Genomic DNA, 19892 nt, shown 5'->3' with positions numbered 1-19892 from the left:
GCTCTGTACATCAACAGGCCTACCCAAGTTAAGAAATGCCTCCATTTAGTACATTTTAATCTTTGATGAATTTTTAGCATTTGAATAATGGCTTTTGTGACAGATGTGATGTGTCGCGTTTTAGAGGGGAATAATGAGTCTCATGACCTTTCACTTCTCAGGAGTCGCTTAGTTACTGAACTCTGACGCTGCACGCTGCAAATAATCAGTTCAGCTGGCTAGGGCTGTGTAGTCCCAGCACTACATTTCATATCCAGTTCACTTTTCAACGCTTTATTTGTAATTTCTGCTAAACCACAGTTAAAGTTATCCAGCGCTTAGCTGCTAGATCAGTAACAGATAACCCTTGCCAACAACAGTTTGTTTTGAAGGCACGTATAACTAGGAGACTGAGAATAAGTTGATAGGTTAAGAGTTTGTATGTGGGAACTGATGCCCATCTTCTGCCGAACGCCAACTTCCAGAGCGCGGTGCTGTTGTCTGGCTGACCTCTCTTTTCCCCTGCTGCCCTTGGCCTAAAGTAAAAGCACCTCTCTGTAGTCAGAGCTGATCCTGAAAAAGAAGAAACTCTGAAAAATATCCTTTCAGGAAAAAAAAAAAAAGGATATTTTCTTCTTTAAAACAAGTCCTTGTGCTTTTGCCTTTGTCACAGCCCACACTTTGGTACCAGCACCATCCAGGGCTCCAGGATATTTTACACTTTAGCTTTTAGATCCAATCCAGCCTGGTTAGTCCTGTCCTCACTGCAATCATACGCTGGGAGTGTTGACCTCACCTTGGGTTACTTCTTGGGAGTCTTCCCCAACAGCAGCATCCTGGTTCCCCTGTTTCTATGGCAGGTAGGTCCCTAGGAGTTGCACTCCTCACAGTGGCAGGAGAGGATGTAGCGGTAGGTGGCAGTGAGCCGCATGCCCCCCGAGCATCGCAACCGCATGGCCTTCAGCTTGGATGTCTGGGGCCGGCAGCAGTGGCAGGTGGAACGGAAGGGCTGCTTCAGGACAGTGCTGAAAGAAACCATCGGCTCCGAGCGCGATGTCTGGCTGCAGCGCCCTTCGCAGCGAGCCAGCAGCACCATCTGTGAAGGAAGAGAGACAGGTTAGGAGATGTGCCTTCATGGCTAATGCCAGCAGGTGGATACCTCCTTCCAGCCTGGCTAGTCTTTCTTCACTTACTGCATCTCCCTTCCTCGGTGAGGGCACCCAGCCCCACACAGTGCATTGCGTCTGAGAGAGTGGAGGAGGTAACATGGGCAGGAGGAAAAGCGAGGGAAGGCTCCTCCTGGAGCCCCAGGCACCGACACCAATCAGGACTACGGGGCCTGGTTTTCTGAAAGCTGACCTCAGAGCTCCAAACAATCACAGCCAGACCAGCTTTCCAGGCACAGTGACTGCAACTGTGACTTGCTGACCTGATTTGTAGCAGCCAAGCCCTTAAATGATCAGCCAGATTGATACTTTGCTTGGGTATCTTCCAATGTTTTGAGTGTATATACTAGTGATCAGCAGAACTGGTCCTCAGGGCCAGTGAACGTCTCATAAACGTATAAAGTAGTAATATAAAGAAGATGCTTGGTTTATTGCCTCTAAAAATGTACATTTCTAGTTCTCTCCTTTTACAAAAATCACCTTGAATATGTATTTGCAATTATATGTATGTGTGTATATACATATATGTAATTGCATCAGTTGTATCTGCATAAAATGCATTGCACAGCATAAGGCAGTGAAAATGTAAGCAAGATGCACTCGTTGCCAAACATGAGCGTTCACTAGTGAGATTTTCCAAAAGCAGGGCAGGCTCCATGGTTCTTCACTTCCTGAGTCCACAGACTGAGCTGTGACCAAAGCAAGGTAACTTGCACATGGGAGGAGCTAAGGAAGGAAAGCCCATGGGGAGTCACCTCCTTCCCTTTCCAACAACCTCTTGTTGAGCAGAGGAGAAGAATAAAGTCTCCTAAGCTCTATATAAAACGTGGGAAAGATCTTCTATAGCTCAGGAAATCATGCGGTTAGAAACAGCTGTTGTCACCTTGATAAGGAATAAGTGTTGGACATGTTTAAACAAATTCTTATACCTTCATGGAGAATGAAATGTTATTTAAGTTCAGATCAGCTAATCCTCATCAACAAAGAAAAACTTCAAAATCAACTTATTGTCTTATCCCAACAAGGTCAAAATGTGACAGAGGTGAGAAAGTAGGCAGTAAAACAGTTGTAAGTCTATCCTATAACCAAGGAAGAAAATTACATTTTAACCATGCTACACATATCTCATGTTATTTTACAGAGAATCTAAAAGGATAACTACAAATGTGACAGCAAATATTTTACAATGTTGAATACTTCCGAGCTTTTTTCACTACACATCGTCAATTGGCTCCGAATCTCCAAGTCTTGCAAGCAGGTATGTCAAATGTTTAATTTTCTCTTTAGTCAGGGTCATGTGGAAAGATGAGAGAGAAAGACAGTATATTCCTGGTATAAAGTAGGAAATACTAGCACTGCCTGTGTCCATGGGAAAGGCACCGATCATCCATAAAGAACATACTTTGTACAGTGATTAAAAATGGCTCTTCTAAGAATACTTGCATGCTATGGACATGTTTAGTAGGCATGGTGGTGTTAGGTTGACGGTTGGACTTGATGATCTTGGAGATCTCTTCCAACCTTAAAGAGTCTATGATTCTATGATTCTAAATGGTTTGCTTGACAGATCACAAAGAAGATGTCTTCATGAGCTGTTGATCTGGAGTTCATACCATCTTGTTCCTTGTTTTAATAAAGAGATGGGTTCTTGTGGCTTTCCAATAAATTTACCAGCCTTCATGATTTATAGTATAAATTTATGGTCCCCTCCCTTTTATGTTGCTAGCTCATAAGCAAATCCACTCCAGCTGTTAGTAGTAATATGGTGGGAACAAAACTTCAGTGTACTGTTGAGCCACACCCTGGCTTTAGACACCTCCTAAATACCAGTGTTTTTAGTGTATATGACAACCAGGAGAAGGGACGATTATTACAGTGCTAGCCTCCTCTTACTGGCAGATAAAGATCTGATTTTGTCCCCTGGTAAATAAAACTCACTCCCCATAGTGACAGGCAGGCAGCTGGTTAAGAGCTACACAGGTATCTAATCCTGCCTGACATGGACAGTGGGATAGAGTGCACCCTCAGCAAATTCACCGACAATACCAAGCTGTGTGGTGCGGTCAACATGCTGGAGGGGAGGGATGCCATCCAGAGGGATCTTGACAGGCTGAAGAGGTGGGCCTGTGCAAACCTCTGTCAACCAAGGTCCTCTGCATGGGTCGGGCAATCCCAAGCATAAATACAGGCTGGGTGAAAAATGGATCAAGAGCATCCTTGAGGAGAAGGACTTGGGTGTGCTGGTGGTGGAACACTGGAAAAGGTTGGCCAGAGAGGTGGTGGAAGCCCCATCCCTGGAAACATTCAAGGCCAGGTTGGACGGGGCTCTGAGCAACCTCATCTAGTTGGAGATCTCCCTGGTCCTTGCAGGAGGGTTGGACTAGGTGACCTTTAATGGTCCCTTCCAACCAAAACCATTCTATGATGCTATGATTCTATTATGTAAAATTACACAGAGGGTTGGGTTTATACTCTGGTTTTGCATTACAGAGTAAATTTTTACAAATGAGACTGTGCCATGGGTATCAAGTCAAGCTTGCACGATAAAAAAAAAATATTCAGATTTCGCATTTTGATAGCTTTCTAAACTTCTGGACTAACCTGAAGTCCTCAGCAAAATTTATCCTCCTCATAAATCCAGAACAGCACCAGTGGATTTTGGCAGGTGTGCAAATGAGCTGGGAATAGCATGTACTTTAAAAGCTTTGCTTTGCCATTTCATGAATCACACCAGCTGCTTATTGCATTGTATAGTACACCGCAATAGAGATTATCGCCTAAATAATTAGTAATGATCTGATGGCATAACACAGTAATACAGTGGGTGTATATATAGTAAAAACCTGTGGATATTTTTTAACCTGATATGTGTGCCTCTTGGCTCCCCTTGTCCCCCACACATGTGACCCTGTGCGTGTCACCTTGCGATGCTGGATCCAGAAGCACAGCGCACTACAACATGGAAACTGTGGAGGGTCTCACGTGTATGAGCAGGTAGGGAAAAATAGGCTTTCTTACTTAAAGCCAGCAGTCTCACAGGTATCTGGACAGCCATGAAAGAGTGTGACCTGAATCTGAGGTGATATTTGACTCTGGTCATTTGAGCTGTATTTTCAAAATTTGGAAGTTGTGAACTGGTTTGATATTAACGGCGTTTGTAGTCCTCTTCAGCAACATGTAGAGGCCCAGAAGCAGGTGGGCTGAGATGCATGAGAATAGACTTTCACACAGTATCCGTGGCCTGGCTGCACACAGGCATTACTGAAAATCTCCTGAGCAAATATCTTCAGACATTGGCTAAATCTTTCTTCATCTGGTCTGAGTCTCTCTGGGCTGGATTCTTTAATGTGAGGCTGTCAGTGGTAGCACGCTTCTGGCACATCTGGAGGAAGCACTTGCGACAGCCAGTGCGGTAATTTAGGAGGCTCCGGTTGCAGCGGTGAGGTGATCCAACACATGGAGGACCAGTCGGTCTCCGTGACAGAGGTCAGGCAGAATCCAGTGTGCTCAAGAAAGGCAGTACCTCTTGAGCTGATACAAGCGCTTCATTGAAGTCAAAGGAAAACACTGTTTTTCAGGAACAAATGGCCTTCTTCCATCTGTCTTTTGTGTCTCTTTTACACACTCTGTTGCTGTAATGGACTATGTTTCCAAACGCTTTGGAAACCTGTTTTCAACATCTGCCTGAGGTCACAAGCAAGAAGGATTTTAATGATTAAATTATATTGGGTGGATGTTTCCAAATGTAACAAAACTACTTCCCATGTGAGCACAATTAGCAGCCTCCACAGAGAAGGCCGGTGGATATAATTCTTTTTTAACCAAGACGGATGGCAAATGTAATATGTCTTGCAATTTCTGAAGCCATTTTTAACTTCTGTAATTCTATACTGCACTAAAAGGGAAGACATACAGAGTGGAAAGGGATGGCTTGGTGGAACCAATACATCATGCCAAAAAAGGGCAAAGTCTCTGCTTGACATCAGTTGTCAGTCCAAGCTTCAGAATGGAAACTCGGTAGAAAAAAGAGGTACCACAATTCCCACAGCTACTCCAGCAGAACCTTCCTTTTTTTTACTTGTTTATATTTTATCACTATATATATAGGAACAGACATTGCATCTAATTTTCATTAGCAAGTCTAATACTGGTCTGTGTTTATATGCTAGATCCAGAACAGAAGCCATATGTCTAGGAGGATGATTCAGATGCCTGAGACCTTAAAAAAAAATAAATTGATTTAATGAACAGAGACAAGTTTTCTAGGAAATGTCAAAATTATTTCACTCTGTATGGAAACTGTTTTCATTTTCCACTTCATGAGAAAGTCCATACAACTTGCAGTATTGTTAAAAAACTGTTCTCGAAACCATTGCGGAATTTGGGAAGCCAAGACATGTGATAATATTTTCAAATATGATTTCCATTAAAGGCTTGATTTAAAAAAATCACTGACATTTTTGCAGTCAGAGTTACAAATGTTTATGTCAACAGCTTTTTTTCTCAAATCTCAGTTTTGAAATAATACGGTTTTCATTACAATCCCTTCCCTATTCTTTCCATCAGTCCCACTCCTAAAGGCCTGATTCTTTTTCCCTATCATCAGGGATGTTAAGGAGTTGAGTTGTTGTTGGGTTTCCTTCCTTCCTTCCTTCCTTCCTTCCTTCCTTCCTTTCTTCCTTCCTTCCTTCTTTCCTTGGACTTTGCAGGGAGCAATGCCCCAAGCACCACAGAAATTCATGGCTGGAGATGAGGGGGGGCAGGCAGGAGCGTGTGGAGGTGCAGGGCTGGGACCGCAGGGGCAGCAGCCTCATGGTGAGCGTCCAGCTGGCCTGGGGACAGGAGGGTTTGGCCGTGGCAGTGGCTGCTGGAGAGCTGGTGATGGTGCGGGGCCAAGCGGAGGCAAAGATGTGTTGTGGGAACCTGCTGCAGCCCGAGAACCGTGGTGGGTAGAGGATGGCCCCTGGGAAAGGAGAGACCAGGACATGGCAGCCCTTTGGCTCCAGGCTGGAGAAGCCCCATCCTTCATCCTCCAAGACTGAATTGCCTCAGTGTTTACCCTTTTTTTGCCTGAGGCAGTGTACCCAGGGCAGTTATACTCTGCATTTCTCACCGCTCTAGTGAAGTCAATGATTGTTACTCATTTGCTCTTCTGTGTGTACAGGCGCAGAGGTGGATCCTACCAAAGCTGGAGACCAAAGGGCCTCTGGGGACTGTCTACGATCTTGCCTACGTTACATATCACAGCTCCTCCTGTTCTCTGGCCGTGCAGGTAGCTGAGACCAAGGGCTAGCTGGGTGGAGCATCGCTATCCCGGACCAAGCCATTGCGGTAGCTATGGCTTCTCAGATGTAACAGGCAACCTGAATTGCTGTGGAAGGGGAGGGCTGCTTGCACCCCCCTGCCAGGACATAAACCTCACCCACCCCACCCACACTTTTCACCTTTGCCTCCCACTGGAGTCAGCTGCAGTAAAAATCAATATTGCACAATCAGATGCATCTCTGCGGTTCTGTATGTTAATGCTGGGCGTTTCCCAGATGGTGAGAAGGTCTAATCTAGGCTAAGAGCAAAACAAAAGATCTCTTCTGAATCACAAGTAAAGCACAATTTTACTGTTTGAACTCAAGAACAGTAAGGCAAAAGACTCTAATCTCCCACCCACCTCGCATCGCTCTCTTACCCAACGCAGGGCTGGCAAAAGCGCTGGCGCTGGTGGTTGTTGCCCTTTGTTCATCCATGAATGTGGGTACATAACGCAAAGCCACTTTCTATGGGACAGAGGGATGGTCCAAGCAGAGACCGTATGTCTGAATATGCACTGAGTTAACTCAGTTGGAATAAATTAGGACAAGATGAAAGGCATCAGAAAGGATTTTCCCATTGTTTCTCCCCATTCTTTTTCTCTATACAATGAAATAAATGACTGTGGGCTACATACACAGGCTGCTAAACGATTTTGACATAAAATTTTTCAGACTTGAAATCTCAAATGAAAGGTAATCTTGTATTTCCTTCTGTTTCTAAGCCCTACAGTAAACATCCAATTGACATTCTACATGAAAACAAAGGCCTTGAAACTAAATGGGGAAAAATAGAGTCATGCTTTTCACATTCTTTTTTCATTACCATTTTACAGCTTGATTCTTTATCTCAGTACCTCATCTTGAAAGTTGCAAGTTTACATACTCCAGAGTAAAGATTCACTTGAAGGAGGAGGCTGACAGGGATGATCTAAACTTCCAAAGCCCATCTCCTTGGTGCTGGTGGCTGAGACCTCAGTGTGCTTCTTTGAATCTTATAATTTACTGCATCTTAGCTTTACCATCATGATGTGTTTTTCCTTTTGAAAAAGCAAAGAGAGACTCAAGCACCTTTTTCTCCAGCCCCAGTTCTGATGTACACACACAGATGTCTCTACATCTGTATGTCTCTGCAGCTGGATTTTGGTAGCTAGGAATTTATGCAGAGAAAAATCACCCCGAATGGCTCATTTTAACAACTCTTCTGACTCAGCTCCCTGCTGTGAAGGGGTGAAGGAAGTCCTTACCTTCGAGCTACACTTGTACAGGGGGTGGCTGATGGAGTCAACATAGTGATGCCTCATGCAGCGGCTGGGGTCGGAGTCGATCATGAAGGAATTGTCTGTTTTACTGTCCGCGTCTCCCATCATTGCCAGGAGTGAGAGCATGGAAATTGAAGCCGCAAGGACATGATTTCCCATGGTCGAGGAACTTCTTGCTGATAACAGCAGAGGGAGGTAGAGTATTAAAAGAACTCCAAATACTGGCAGCGAGTTCTTTTCCCGGATGGTGAAAAGCCTGGTTTAAGTCTCTTAGCTGTCATTCTTCTTCTCGAGTTGGAGTTTGTAATCCGTCAAAGAATCTCCTGCGTAGCTGGAATAAAAACAATATAAATCACAATCCTGACCACAAAGAGCTCTGGAGAAAAACAGACATAAATAATATTAAGGCACACAGGATTTTTGCTTGCCAAAATACGCGCTCCGAGTGAGCATCATTCCCACAGTAGGTAGTGTATGTGACATCGGGAGGGAGATGTCAAGGCCTTGTTACTTTAAGCATTGCTTTATCATTTTACCGGGCAGAACCTTTTGACTTTTAACATCACAAATGGTGCACTGCCAATCTTTTTCACTTGGTGGTGTCCCTAATGTGTTCCCCTCAGAACTGGTGATTAGTAACACATCAGAAATTTCTGCAAATTGAAAGGACTGTGTATCCACTCAAAGTGTCAAAGAGGGGCAAAGCTGGGCTGCCTCCTGCATTACAGATGGGAATTTGTGGCCTAGGTAGTACATGGAAAGGCTGGTGGCAGGTTGATCCCTGGTTCTAGGGACTGTGTGTGTCAGTCTTCTGCAGCTGCTGTGCTGCAGGGACAAGGGGCACCCTCGGAATGGAGGGATGCTGAGGGTCCAAGCCCAGGCATGAGCAAAGTGGTCCCCCGGGATGCTTGCTGAGCACCAGCCTGCACTGCATGGAGGACTAGCTAGGTCTCTAACTGCCTTGCCCTCCTGACTACTAAACTTACATGCACACAGGTGGGCATGCCTTACTTTCTTGCTCGTAATGGAGTAAGCACTTCAGGCTGCACTTGCCCAGTGTCAGTCTCTTCGCCGTTAATTAAAGAGCAGCAGCTGAAAAATTCACTATATTCCATAATATTCAAGTACATCCGAGCTATCAATTGGGAAAAAAAAATATTCAATTGGAGTCATGTGGATATCCAGCCAGGCACCTGTTTTTATGTTGCATGTTGGAGACCAGAGGATCCCCCCAGAAAACCGGCACAGGGCAGCCCTTGAAACACTGCCTGTCACTCTGTGCCAGCAGGCAAAGGAGGACATCTCCTTGAGCTGCTTCATCACAGCCCCTTGATCCTTCACACAAAGACAGTAGTCCTACACAACTGATTTAATTTTGTTTTTACTACAAATAACTATAGGGCAAAAGACCTGTGAGTCGTACATCTGAATATGACCTCATGAAGCAAAGGATAGTCATAAGTAAAGTTAAAAGCGTAAGGACTTTCTGAAGAAACCTGTGATAAAACTCTTCCGTGGCCATGCCAAAATGTTCCCCCAGGGTCTCTTGCCTATTTAAAGAGCTGATGTGTGCCTTTGTTGCCTTACACAAGCCTCTCTCAAAACTGTTTCCTGATTTGCTGGTGATATTCTAAACCGAATGATACTTATCTCCCAAACAGCCTGAAATTACAAGGCCTCCCCACCAAAGCGCTTGATGACTTGTGTGTTGCTTTACCACTTGCTCAAACACTTTTGTGAGAGGAGTGCGCAGCGGTGAGAAATGCTTCCAGAGTTCATCCAACTAGGGAGTCAGGACTTGTCGGGCTGAAGAGACATACAAAGTCTCATGCTGGGAAGAAATGTAATTAGGGATGCTCTGTGTATTAGACATTTTTAAAAGCCTTTTTTGGATTTCAAGCTATTGTCCATATGCCTAAGTAGGAAAGAAAAAATAATGTGACTCTGGATTCAATAGACAATTTTTTTTTTTTCCAGAAGTCTGACCTCTGACCTAGTGAATTTTCCTCAAGTAAATGTTTTTCAGTGCATATGGCATTAACAAATACTGTGTCTTTGCAGTATAATGAGCTTAAACAACACTAAACGCTTAGGATCTTGCATACATTTATGCACAGACTCATTCGTGTCAATAAATACCCCTCTAGGCATTTTAGCAGGGTAAGAGAAAAATCTCTTGAAATCTCTTGGTTATGGGAGCTGGGACAGACTCATTCCCAGAAGTGAACTGTACTACTGTGGTTCATACAGATGATGCCCAAGGATTAGCTAAAAGCAGGAGGGATGCACTTTGTTTTTTAGTATATATTTAACCTTTTACCTACATTCCTATTCTTTATAAAGAGGCTGTCCAAAACATGCTGCTTGGCAAGGTCTCTCTCCAACATAGTTAATCAGCATTACACACCCAGTAATTCCCTCTCTGTCCAAATAAATTTGCTTGATATTGGACGGTCTCATCTCATGTAAAATTACATCCAGGGATCCCCATATCCCGCTCTTTCTGTCCCACTGTTAATTTTGTGCTTCTGTACCTTTCTATGGTTTTGATCATCATGATTTAATACAGTGAGAGAAATCTGGAGTCCTGGCTCAGTTTTCAAAGGCTTATCTCTCTAGTTTTCTTCAGGAAATAATTGGATGACATAGAGTCTGCCTCACGAAAACACACTGAGAAAGCTGGAAAGAAGCAGGCAAAAATGTGAGAAAAGGAAGATGTCTGTACCTTCCTCAGGACAAGCACAGCACAATACAAAAAGTATTAACACTTTCACCATCTTTTAAAATTGCCCTGATATTTCCCTGGCAAAGAAATGTAGCAGACTTTGGTAACAAACCTTTGAAAGAAGAAAAAAGTACTGTATTTGCTAGTGAAAAGAGAGACCACAGATGTAAATGTGACCCATCTGCTGTGAAAAAAAACATGTGCAGTTGTTGGTAGACATACTGGCAAAACGAGTGTGTAGGTATTGGAAGCAAGACTGCAGACAACACCCTGTGTATTTGCACGGGCCAGTATCTCATGACATACCTATGTGAAGTATACAAATACATTTTTTTCAAGTACATATGCCATATATAACTGAGATATAATGGAAAAAAAAATTACTCAGGGATATTTAACCATCTAGAAATCAGTGTGTAGATTTTTGATTGTGTAAAAAAAGTCTAAATATTTTCACTCAGGTACATCACTTTGATGAAGTATGTTGACATGACATTTTCAATTTCCAGCTGATATTTTGCAATAGCATTTCACTTTAAATTAGCATTCTTCTTTTTTTTTTTTAAAGAAGGTTATATATGTTTTTGAAATGCTATCTGAAATTATAAAATCCTAGACAGCACATGATATCAGGAGTGACACGTGTACCTTCCAGTCTATCCTGTCCAAAACCAGAAGCAAGTACACCTTTAATCATTAATCATTGTAGCCATGCTTACAATGACATTTTGTTTTGGAAAATACATTTTTTTAATCAAAATCAACAATTTAACATAATTTTTTTTTCTTGTATTTAAGCTATTTTTTCCTCAGTTTCTTTTCATGTGAAAAACTGTGGTAAACAGCTCATCTGTCAACCTAACAAAAAGGAAGCAAAAATGCTTCCTCTTTACAGCATCCTGTAAAGAAAAAGATGCAAAAGTGACTTCATATTCTCAGATTGAAAATTTGCTACAAAAACATTTGGCCTAACAGTGGATGAAAATCGATACTTCCCATTTTTTCAGAATTCACTGATATGGGCATTACATGTTGTTAATAACAGGCTTATAGAGCCCTTTCTATGTATCTAATTTTCAGGAGTTCATAGAGACATAACGTGCTAAAAGCTGTTACAGCTGTAACCTAGAACTGCTATAGCGCTTACCCAAAATCTGCAGGGAAAAATAGAAGAAAGAAGAAATAGATCCCAAAGAAAGACCATATGAGTATAAAATCCAAGATCGTACTGCTCATAGACATAGCGACAGTGTTAGGGTTATTTTTCCGATTTCATGTTGTTATTGTTATTAACTGCTTTTTAAATGCTGAAATAAAGATTTCTTGTCATAGTCTTAATATCACTGAGAGAGTGGTGAAGGTTAAGATTTTGTTTTGCTTTAAGGACAGAAGAAAGTTCCATCATCTGGAATTATTTAGCCAGTCACTTTGTGAGAACGTAAACAGAAATTCCCTTTTTGCTATGTATCTTGGAAAAAATAAAGAGCTGAGCAATTCTCCAAAGGTCTGTTGGATCTGCATGGCTTTTACCCTGGAAGGTAGGCAGGGAGCAATGGAAAAGCTCATTTATGGTGTACTTTACTTAGCTGTTCCCCGTTCCTGAGCCCCCTGAATTAGGCATGCACGTATGTTCCGCTTGGCCATCTTTTACTGTGCATTTTCCATGTTTGAGACTCCTGCTTGATGAGGAGGGTACAATTCAAGTCACTCAGTGCCTTTTATGTTTCGGAGGCTGCCAAAATCCCATTGGAGCAGCCCTGTGTATATATAACTAAGCCTGGCCTTGCATACTGTGCGTATTTAGTAAACACAATTACTTGGATCCTACCATGTGGTTCCCTCATTCTGAATTTGTTATGTAAACAGAAAAGTTACAAGACTACTCAGTTTCTCCAAACTCCAGCCTTAAAAAAGTGTCACTAACCCTATACATGTAGATATATGTATTTGTGTGTGTGTGTAGTCTGCCGCTGCTGTTCTGACAAAAAAAAAAAAAGCCACAAAGATCTTTATGGGATCAAAATGGATTTCTCAAGAACATTATCTAACCTGGAAAAGTTTAGGCCAGAAAGATGAGAATTTGGGAATTTTGCACTCCAAGATCTGAACTGGAGTGGAAACGACTGTGTTGGGCAAAGTGCACCATTGGGTTACATCAGGGTTTGTTCTGCAGGGTTAAACTCTCCACTGCCATGAGAAGGGTCACGAAAAGGGCTGAGGACGGGAAGGCAAAGAGGAGCAATCTGTGCCAGAGCCAACCCCCATCCCTGGGCATGGGGTAGCATTGCTGTGTCCCTGCTGGCCTGGCTACGGTGCAGCATGGCCCATGATGACTCATCATCAGGATTTCTGACTAACAGATCTGTCATTTCAAGGAACCTGAGGAACCATCATTTCTGCTCCTGCAATGAGTTGCCAAGGCCTCAGCTGGGCAGTCAGCTGTGTGGGCCCCTGGGTACAAAAGCTGCACCACACTTGACCACAGCTCCCAGGTGACAGTGGCAGTGGGGCTGCCCTTCTGTCAGGGCTGCCCTTGTGAAGAGGTACCCCCATCCCCAAGCCTTGTGTTGCTCTGTGCATCCACACCTCAAGTCTTGCTCTAAGGCCACATCTCTGCTGGGACATTAAAGCTTCCCAGAGTGGCTCTCCAGCCCTGTGGCCATGTAGCATGGCGTGGTCTGCTCCCAGACATCCTCCAGCCTCTGTGGCACTCTGATGGCTTCCAGCCTGTGCAATCATGCACATCACATCCAGGAACCACTTGGGAGGTAGTATGTGGTGTGGGACAAAGTTGTACAACTGACCATTTGAGGAATTTAAGAGAACAGTTATCTAGTAGGAGAGATTACCTAAGACGCTGTGCCTAATCCTGCTTTCTGTTGAATCAACTCAGAGCCTTCATCAGCCCCAGTGTATGCTTTAGCTCTGGGAATATATGTAATTGTCTTCTCACCTAGTTATTTTACTATGGCCATTTCTGTTCCAGCAATGAAGTAGCTGACCTCCTAAATATGCATTTAAAATCCTTACTCCACTCTGCGTCTGTCTTTCAAAACACCTGACAAAGTCACCGAGTGGCCATGTGGCCGCCAGGAAGAAGCAGGTGAACACAGGGAACTCCAGCTGTTTGTGAAATGCCTCCGTTGCAGCATTTGAACAGGTTTCTTCCCCTCCCAAGACAGAGCAAATACCAAACTAAATACTTTAAGGGAGATCCTTACAGGTCTAAATAAATGAAATGCTTCCCTGAGGCCTTGTTGTGCCAAAACAGCGTTTGCCCCACTGACATCCAGCTGTGCTGGAGCTTGTTCCCTTTGATGCCAAGGGGAATGTTCTCACCCATTGTACAGGAGCTCCATCCACTCTGGTATGCAGAAGCGTGCGTGTGCAAGGAGGATGCACGAGTAATGTGCGCTCCTGGCGAGAGCTGGCGGCAGCTGGTGGGTGAGAGGAGAGGAGAAGGAAAAAGGCAGCAGGAAGGCAAACAGATGCAGAAGAAGGTTCATCTGGGCATCCACGGGAGGAGAGCACATCTTCTGGTCCCACTGAGGCTGTGCTGTCCTACCACCTGCCAGCCAGCAACTGCAGAGCACTGCCCCGTAAAAACCAAGAAGATAAAGTGGATGCTACCTCTGAGCAGTCAGAAATATCAGACATGCTGATGGTAGTTGAGAGAAACTCCTGCACGTCTTTTTCTGCTGTAAGGCTTCGCTACGTCTTTTAATATTTTGGGACATGAATATCTGTGACTGTAAGCAGACTGCAAAAATGGGAAGACCACAGTATTTAAAGCATAAGAAGCAATTTAGACAGTCATTGCAGCAAATATAATGGAAGAATCCACTGCTGCAAGCTCTCCTGGGATCACCAGCATGCATGGGACTGGTTCCCCGGGCTCCGATGGGGCAGCTCATGCAAGGCCCCCGTAAGTGTTCACGCAGCAGGGGCCCAGTGCATGAGGTGGAACAAATTAGGCTGAACAGCACTTGAGCTGGCTGAGCTTCCGTCTCCTTCTGAAGTTCCCAAGAATCTTTCCAGTCCTTCAGGTAGCCAGGAGAGGGGGAGAGCTAAGCGCTTGTCCCTGCTAGGCGGTTGAAATAACAAACTCTAGTGGGTACAACAAGCTGGCACCCCGCCAGCAGACAGGCCTGGGCCAACATGGAGAAAAGGGTTTTAATGCACTCGCAAAGAATAACTAGTGGTGGACAAAAGAGCACTTGTATTTTTATTCTTTCCTTTTCCTGCTTCCAGGAAACTTTAAATAGATTGATTAGGGGCATGTATGGGATCTCTCCCTAATGAGCTGGTAGGGCCATTTAATGGTGAGGTGATGCCAGCCTTGGATTTTTTCTTTATTCTTGTGTGTCACTGAATATCAGAGTAGTCATGGTCTTGAGTCTGGGACAGGAATTGAGAGGAATACAGTTTAGCACTTGCTCATCCAGAGGGCGCAGGATGCGATCACTCCTCAGTGAAGCATCAGGCACAAAGCCAAGCTGACTGAGTAAGGTTGCCCATCCCTCTCGGGAGGCAACCCCACGAGAGTGGCTGCTGGCAGGTATTCCCAGCCAAACATTAGCTGTAGGATTTGCTTCAGTAATTACCTGTACTTTAGTCTTATGACCCAATATCAGGCAAAATGACTCTTGGCCAAATTACAAGTTGCTGAGAGGTCTAGGGCAGTCGGTCATGTGTCCTGTACATGTTGGAGTGTGTTACAAGGAGGTGGGTTTTGTGTATTTTCTAGACAACTAAAAGGACTGCTGTTATCAGTAGATGCAGGAGTAGGAATGGGTTTCTCATTCTTTAAAACTAAGCAAAGACGGCCTTGCCACCAGGACCATCAGAAAGTGCTATGGATGCTGGAAAGAGCCCACAATTGAAGGGGATGTTCCCTCTTTTCTGACCCTAGGGGCAAAATCCTCTCTTCTTTTATAGACAGGCAAAATTCAGACCATCATCCATGTACTTCGGCTTCTGATAATTAGGGGACCTAACTGTTTGGCTCATGGTAGCAATTTTATGTCTTCTAACAAGAGGAACAGCATTCCCCTAGGTCCCACTCTCTTTGAGCTGTGCTGCTATGACAGTAATGCGATTGTCACTGCCATGGTATGCTTAACCTTTGCCAAACCAGAGCTGAGGCATTAACTCAGATCCTCAACTCACATGTCTTAAAGGGCAACATAACCTGTGCTGCCTCTGCGCTGCCGGACCGACACAGTTTGCAGCTCAGTAATAATAAGCATGTAAATGTGACAAGCATAAGCCGTAACAATGATTGATGCAAAGAGGAAAATAACAAAGAGAAGCTGAAAAATAGCGATGCGGTGGGGAACTCCTAGGAGCAACGTCTCCACGGCATCAGCAGTCTGACACTCTGACACCAGAAGAAAGGCTACAATCGTCTGCGGTAGAAAGGACCTCTGCACCACGCTACAAAATTCCAGCAAACAGGACAAGGATTGATGGTGTCTGGAAGTGGTAGTGCCGCTGCTACCCAGATAATAGTCTGAATTAGATTATGAGAAAAAAGAAGGAATATATAGACGGCCAGCTGCTCAAAGGCTTACTACAACCTTGCTTTTATTGTTCTGCTAAGTTAGAGGTGGGGCATCAGAGGGATTCCTAACATACCACTACTGAGAAATTTTAATATGTTCCACACTGACACATATAAAAAGGAAATAACAGCTGATGATCATAGTCAGCGGAGACTGCAGCATCTCTTCTTAGGCATGCACAGAAGTGTGGGCAAAATGGGGTGCTCTTGGCCACAGAGACTCACGCACCTGAGCTAACCTGACCCAACTGAACCTTTCTCCTGGTTTTGAGCTGAATTTCAGCAAAAAGGATGTTGAGTGGGAGGCAAGACAGCACAAAAGAAAAAGGTGATCTAAGCATGGCTACTCACCCCATCCCAAAATACCAGGACGTGGAGAAGGGCAGGGGAGCCGAGAGGCTGCACATTTAACACTGATGAAAAGAAACACATGTTTACACAACCGACAATGATCCGGTGGAACAAGATATCACAGAGGGCAAAAGTTTAGCTGGGCTCAGCCAAAGGACTTGTTATGTATGGGAGGGTTACAGTTGTAAGGGTTTTATTTTTAAAGAGTTTTTGGAAGGGTTATAAACTCTCAGGACTCTGACAGTTCAGTTAATGGGGTTAGGGAAAAATCCTTCACCACAGCAAGTTACCCCATAGCTGCCCACCGTGGGGTCTCTATGTTTGTCTTTGATGTGGCCGCTTCCAGCCACGCTCAAGAGGTGGATTACTCAAATAACATGGGACTGTGGTGTGGTCTCATGTAGCAAAACTTTTCTAAAACTCATACAGACAAGTCTCTCCTCATACTCAGCAGGACATCAGAAGCAGAGGAACTAGTAGTATTTATAACACAACTATCTAATACTTGTAATTACAATGATAGCACTTGGGGAGAAAAAAAAAAAAAGAGGGTTTTTCTTCTACTTTCAGTTAAACAAATAATCTGCCAGACTTGTTGCAAAAACAAATGTCTCAGTGGCTTCATGCAAGCTTTGCACCGTAGAGAGTCAACTTCCTTTCAGGTCCAAGAACAACCCTGAGCACTTCCTAGTGCTTCTAAGAGCAGAGAAACCAGGAAGAGGACACAGTTGGCCCCAGAGGAAATGGGGGAATGCAGTGGACTCCAGGAGGACACCTGTCAAATGGGTCACTGCAGGCGTCAATGCCAGCCCCCAAGGAGGTGGCTCACTCCTCTTCCATCTGGGCAAAAGAGATTGCAATCCTGACAACGGAGGCAAACAAGAACGTACAGATGCTATCACAAGCCTTGATGGCACATGAGGGATTTTTCCAGTTGGGCAGATGGCTTTTGCGGCAATCAGCCATGCGTACGTAGGTAGCTACCTGGAGCATTGCTACTGCAAACCGTACACAAGACTGTCCATAACAAGTATCCTGCTCTGCAAGGGGGAGTCATCGGCATCTGATCAAAAGCAGGTGCTGCGCAAGCCCGGGAAACCTGCATGGGACAACTTCAGGTAGAGATCTGAGCTTGTAACTACAGTAATCAGCGGCAGCCCCTAATTATACCAGTTCACTAAATCAAATTGCATTATATTTTGTACGCTTGAAACATCTTCTTACAATACCAGAATTGCAAATGAGGTTTCATTATTCCAGCAAGAGTATGTCATTGTATATATAAGTCACATTGGGAACCCCTGATTCAAGCTGGTAATTACTCATCAAATAGTTCTATTTAGGTTGAGGGAATTATTCATGTGTATAACTACTCACAAATATGAGTAAGGTCCCAGAGCCCGAACAAATGTGAACATCATTAGTAATTCAAAAGGAAAAAAAATAGAGGTCTTGAAATGTAGATGTTCTTTTGAGGAGGGACAAATAACGGTACTGTGATTATTACATTCATGTTTATTGACCCTACCAGGCAGCTGGATTTCTTCTATTAGAAAATAACTTTGCAATAAGGAACTGGCTTGCAGTGAATTTGTCCCCACTGTTGGTTTTAAATAATCATTTGCCTGTCCTTTTTTCAATAAGCAGAGGTCTCACCTCTCAGCCAGTAGGACAGTTACAAAGCTTTAGAAACTGTCAGTAACATTTAGAATATAGGAAACATTTTTTTTTCATCTTTAAAGAGCTGCAGAAACCTTAACAAGTTACTTGCCATGCCATCTGTCCCGGGCAAGAACAATAAAGATGTGTTCTGGGGAGGTTGTGGGAGAAATTTAAATGAACTTGAGGGCAGAATGAGAAATCTACCTGACAGTCCCATGAGAGTCAGTCTCCACACACCATCTTGCAAATTCAGATTTGCCACAAGAAAATTCCCCCCCACACACACACACACTCTGTGTGAGTCAGCTGCACTGACACTACAGCACTTAACTCATGGAGTACCGAGATTGCTCTTCACTTGGTTTATCTTTGTTACTCAGTATTTTGCTACTGGACCCAATCATTTAACTTTTATAAGGTAAATTCACTCACCTGAATCCTAGCAGGAAGATGGAGTTTTCTTCCTCAGCTGGGCTCTCTTGAGGCAGCGTCCCTTCCCGTGCCTCGCAGTCATGCTATGCTGACACTTTACCACTGGGCTCATAGCAGTGAAACTCCTCTTTTGTCCCAAAGACACAGAGAACGGTTATGCTCGTGCCTCTGGAGCTGATACACGGCAAAATGATCTGCCAGCAAACGAGGAGAGCCTCCCTCGCTCCTTCGTCAGGCTGTCTGGGATCCTGCAGCATCCTCCAGTGTCAGCTACTGACTGCACAAGCCACACTGCATTTATGCATCACGCTGACGGGGTCGGCTACCTACTAAATATACCCCTCCGCCTTCCAGCAAAGGCAAACACTGTGGCTTTCCTCACAGATTTCAGCCAATCAAGATTGTCTATTAAATCTGTCCTAACCCATAGCCAGTGCTGTCCAGTCCATAGTAAAACTTCCCAGAATTTTGGATAAATAATAATGTGCAAGTTAAGAGTGCTCCTGCTAAGCATGACACGCAAAGCTAGAAATAAATACTGCCTGTTGTTTCAAATTATTCTAAGCACTCCGGCAGATGAATGGCAAGAGAACGGCATGCATAAGTAGTGATAAAAGTAAACAGTCCGGCTTGAAACTAGAAGGCTTGCCTGCACTCATAGAGCCCTATTGTAGCGGGACAAAGAGGGTGCCGGCGATACTGGCGCACTCTCGATGAATTCAGGGCAGAGTCCAGCACGTCCATTCACTCCAAAGCCATACAGCTAGGACCGGCGCAGAGCTGCAGACATGAGCCCAGCGCTCTCGCAAGAACGGATATGTAACTGAGTCACTGAGAAGCACACTGGGCTACCTACGCGGCTGCGTACGGGCATCCTTCAGGCAGGAGGTACAGTTAAAGGTACAAGGGTAAGAAGGAGACACAGGTACTAGAGCTGTGTCCGTTCCCCATCAACACATTTTAGTATAAAAAATGGTACCAGGACAGCATGTGTTTGTCAGATAAAGAGATTACGGACTCAGTTTAAGTCCATGTAATACCCAAAATCTGGAGGAATCTCTTATTTGTGTGCTTACCTTTGGAAAATGCTCTGCTCCTTCCTCCCTTCAAACGCTTCAGAGAGCTAAAAAGAGGTCCTGTTACTTCCAAATGCTTTTGTTCTTCTGTCCCTCTGTCACATGGCTTGCCTTTTATATTTGCAACACACAAAAGTTAGGGCTGTTGTTTAAGAGAGAGAGGGAGAGGGAGAGGGAGAGGGAGAGAGAGGGAGAGAGAGAGGGAATGTCAAATGGAAAAGTGCCATTGCAGTCATATATCAATCAGGGCAGCGGCAGCAGCAGCTCACTGGCAAATGGGAATTCCACAGAAATGTGAAGCTCTTGTTATCTGAGAAATCACAAAACACCACCAGCCAAGCTCCCCTCTGCAGGGACTTCTTATTATTGGCAA

The 19892-nt window shown here is 44.2% G+C and overlaps 1 protein-coding gene across 3 annotated transcripts; it reads right to left on the bottom strand.

Moving 5' to 3' along the window:
- Positions 1-257: 257 nt before the first annotated feature.
- NDP (norrin cystine knot growth factor NDP) lies at positions 258-19653 on the bottom strand. 3 transcript variants are annotated; one of them, XM_010130564.2, is made up of 3 exons: positions 19520-19653; positions 7696-8041; positions 258-1075 (listed from the first exon to the last, which is right to left on the bottom strand). In XM_010130564.2, the coding sequence occupies exons 2-3, from the start codon at positions 7867-7869 to the stop codon at positions 848-850; spliced, it is 402 nt and encodes a 133-aa protein (XP_010128866.1). In that variant the 5' UTR covers positions 7870-8041; positions 19520-19653; the 3' UTR covers positions 258-847. The 3 variants fall into 3 exon arrangements, with proteins under 3 accessions (XP_010128866.1, XP_086596248.1, XP_086596257.1); XM_086740122.1 differs by lacking the exon at positions 19520-19653 and adding an exon at positions 18444-18931; XM_086740131.1 differs by lacking the exon at positions 19520-19653 and adding an exon at positions 16350-16411.
- Positions 19654-19892: the final 239 nt, after the last annotated feature.

This window comes from Chlamydotis macqueenii, chromosome 1 (genome assembly GCF_036417535.1).
Source record: "Chlamydotis macqueenii isolate bChlMac1 chromosome 1, bChlMac1.mat, whole genome shotgun sequence".
Taxonomy (NCBI): Eukaryota; Metazoa; Chordata; class Aves; order Otidiformes; family Otididae; genus Chlamydotis; species Chlamydotis macqueenii.
This window is presented reverse-complemented; position numbering and strand designations above follow the sequence as displayed.

Coding starts and splice junctions, on each gene's coding strand:
- NDP (XM_010130564.2), bottom strand. CDS start 7,869: ATGGGAAATCATGTCCTTGCGGCTTCAATTTCCATGCTCTCACTCCTG. Junction 1,076..7,695: donor TGTACAAGTGTAGCTCGAAG/GTAAGGACTTCC, acceptor CTTCCTTCACAG/ATGGTGCTGCTGGCTCGCTG.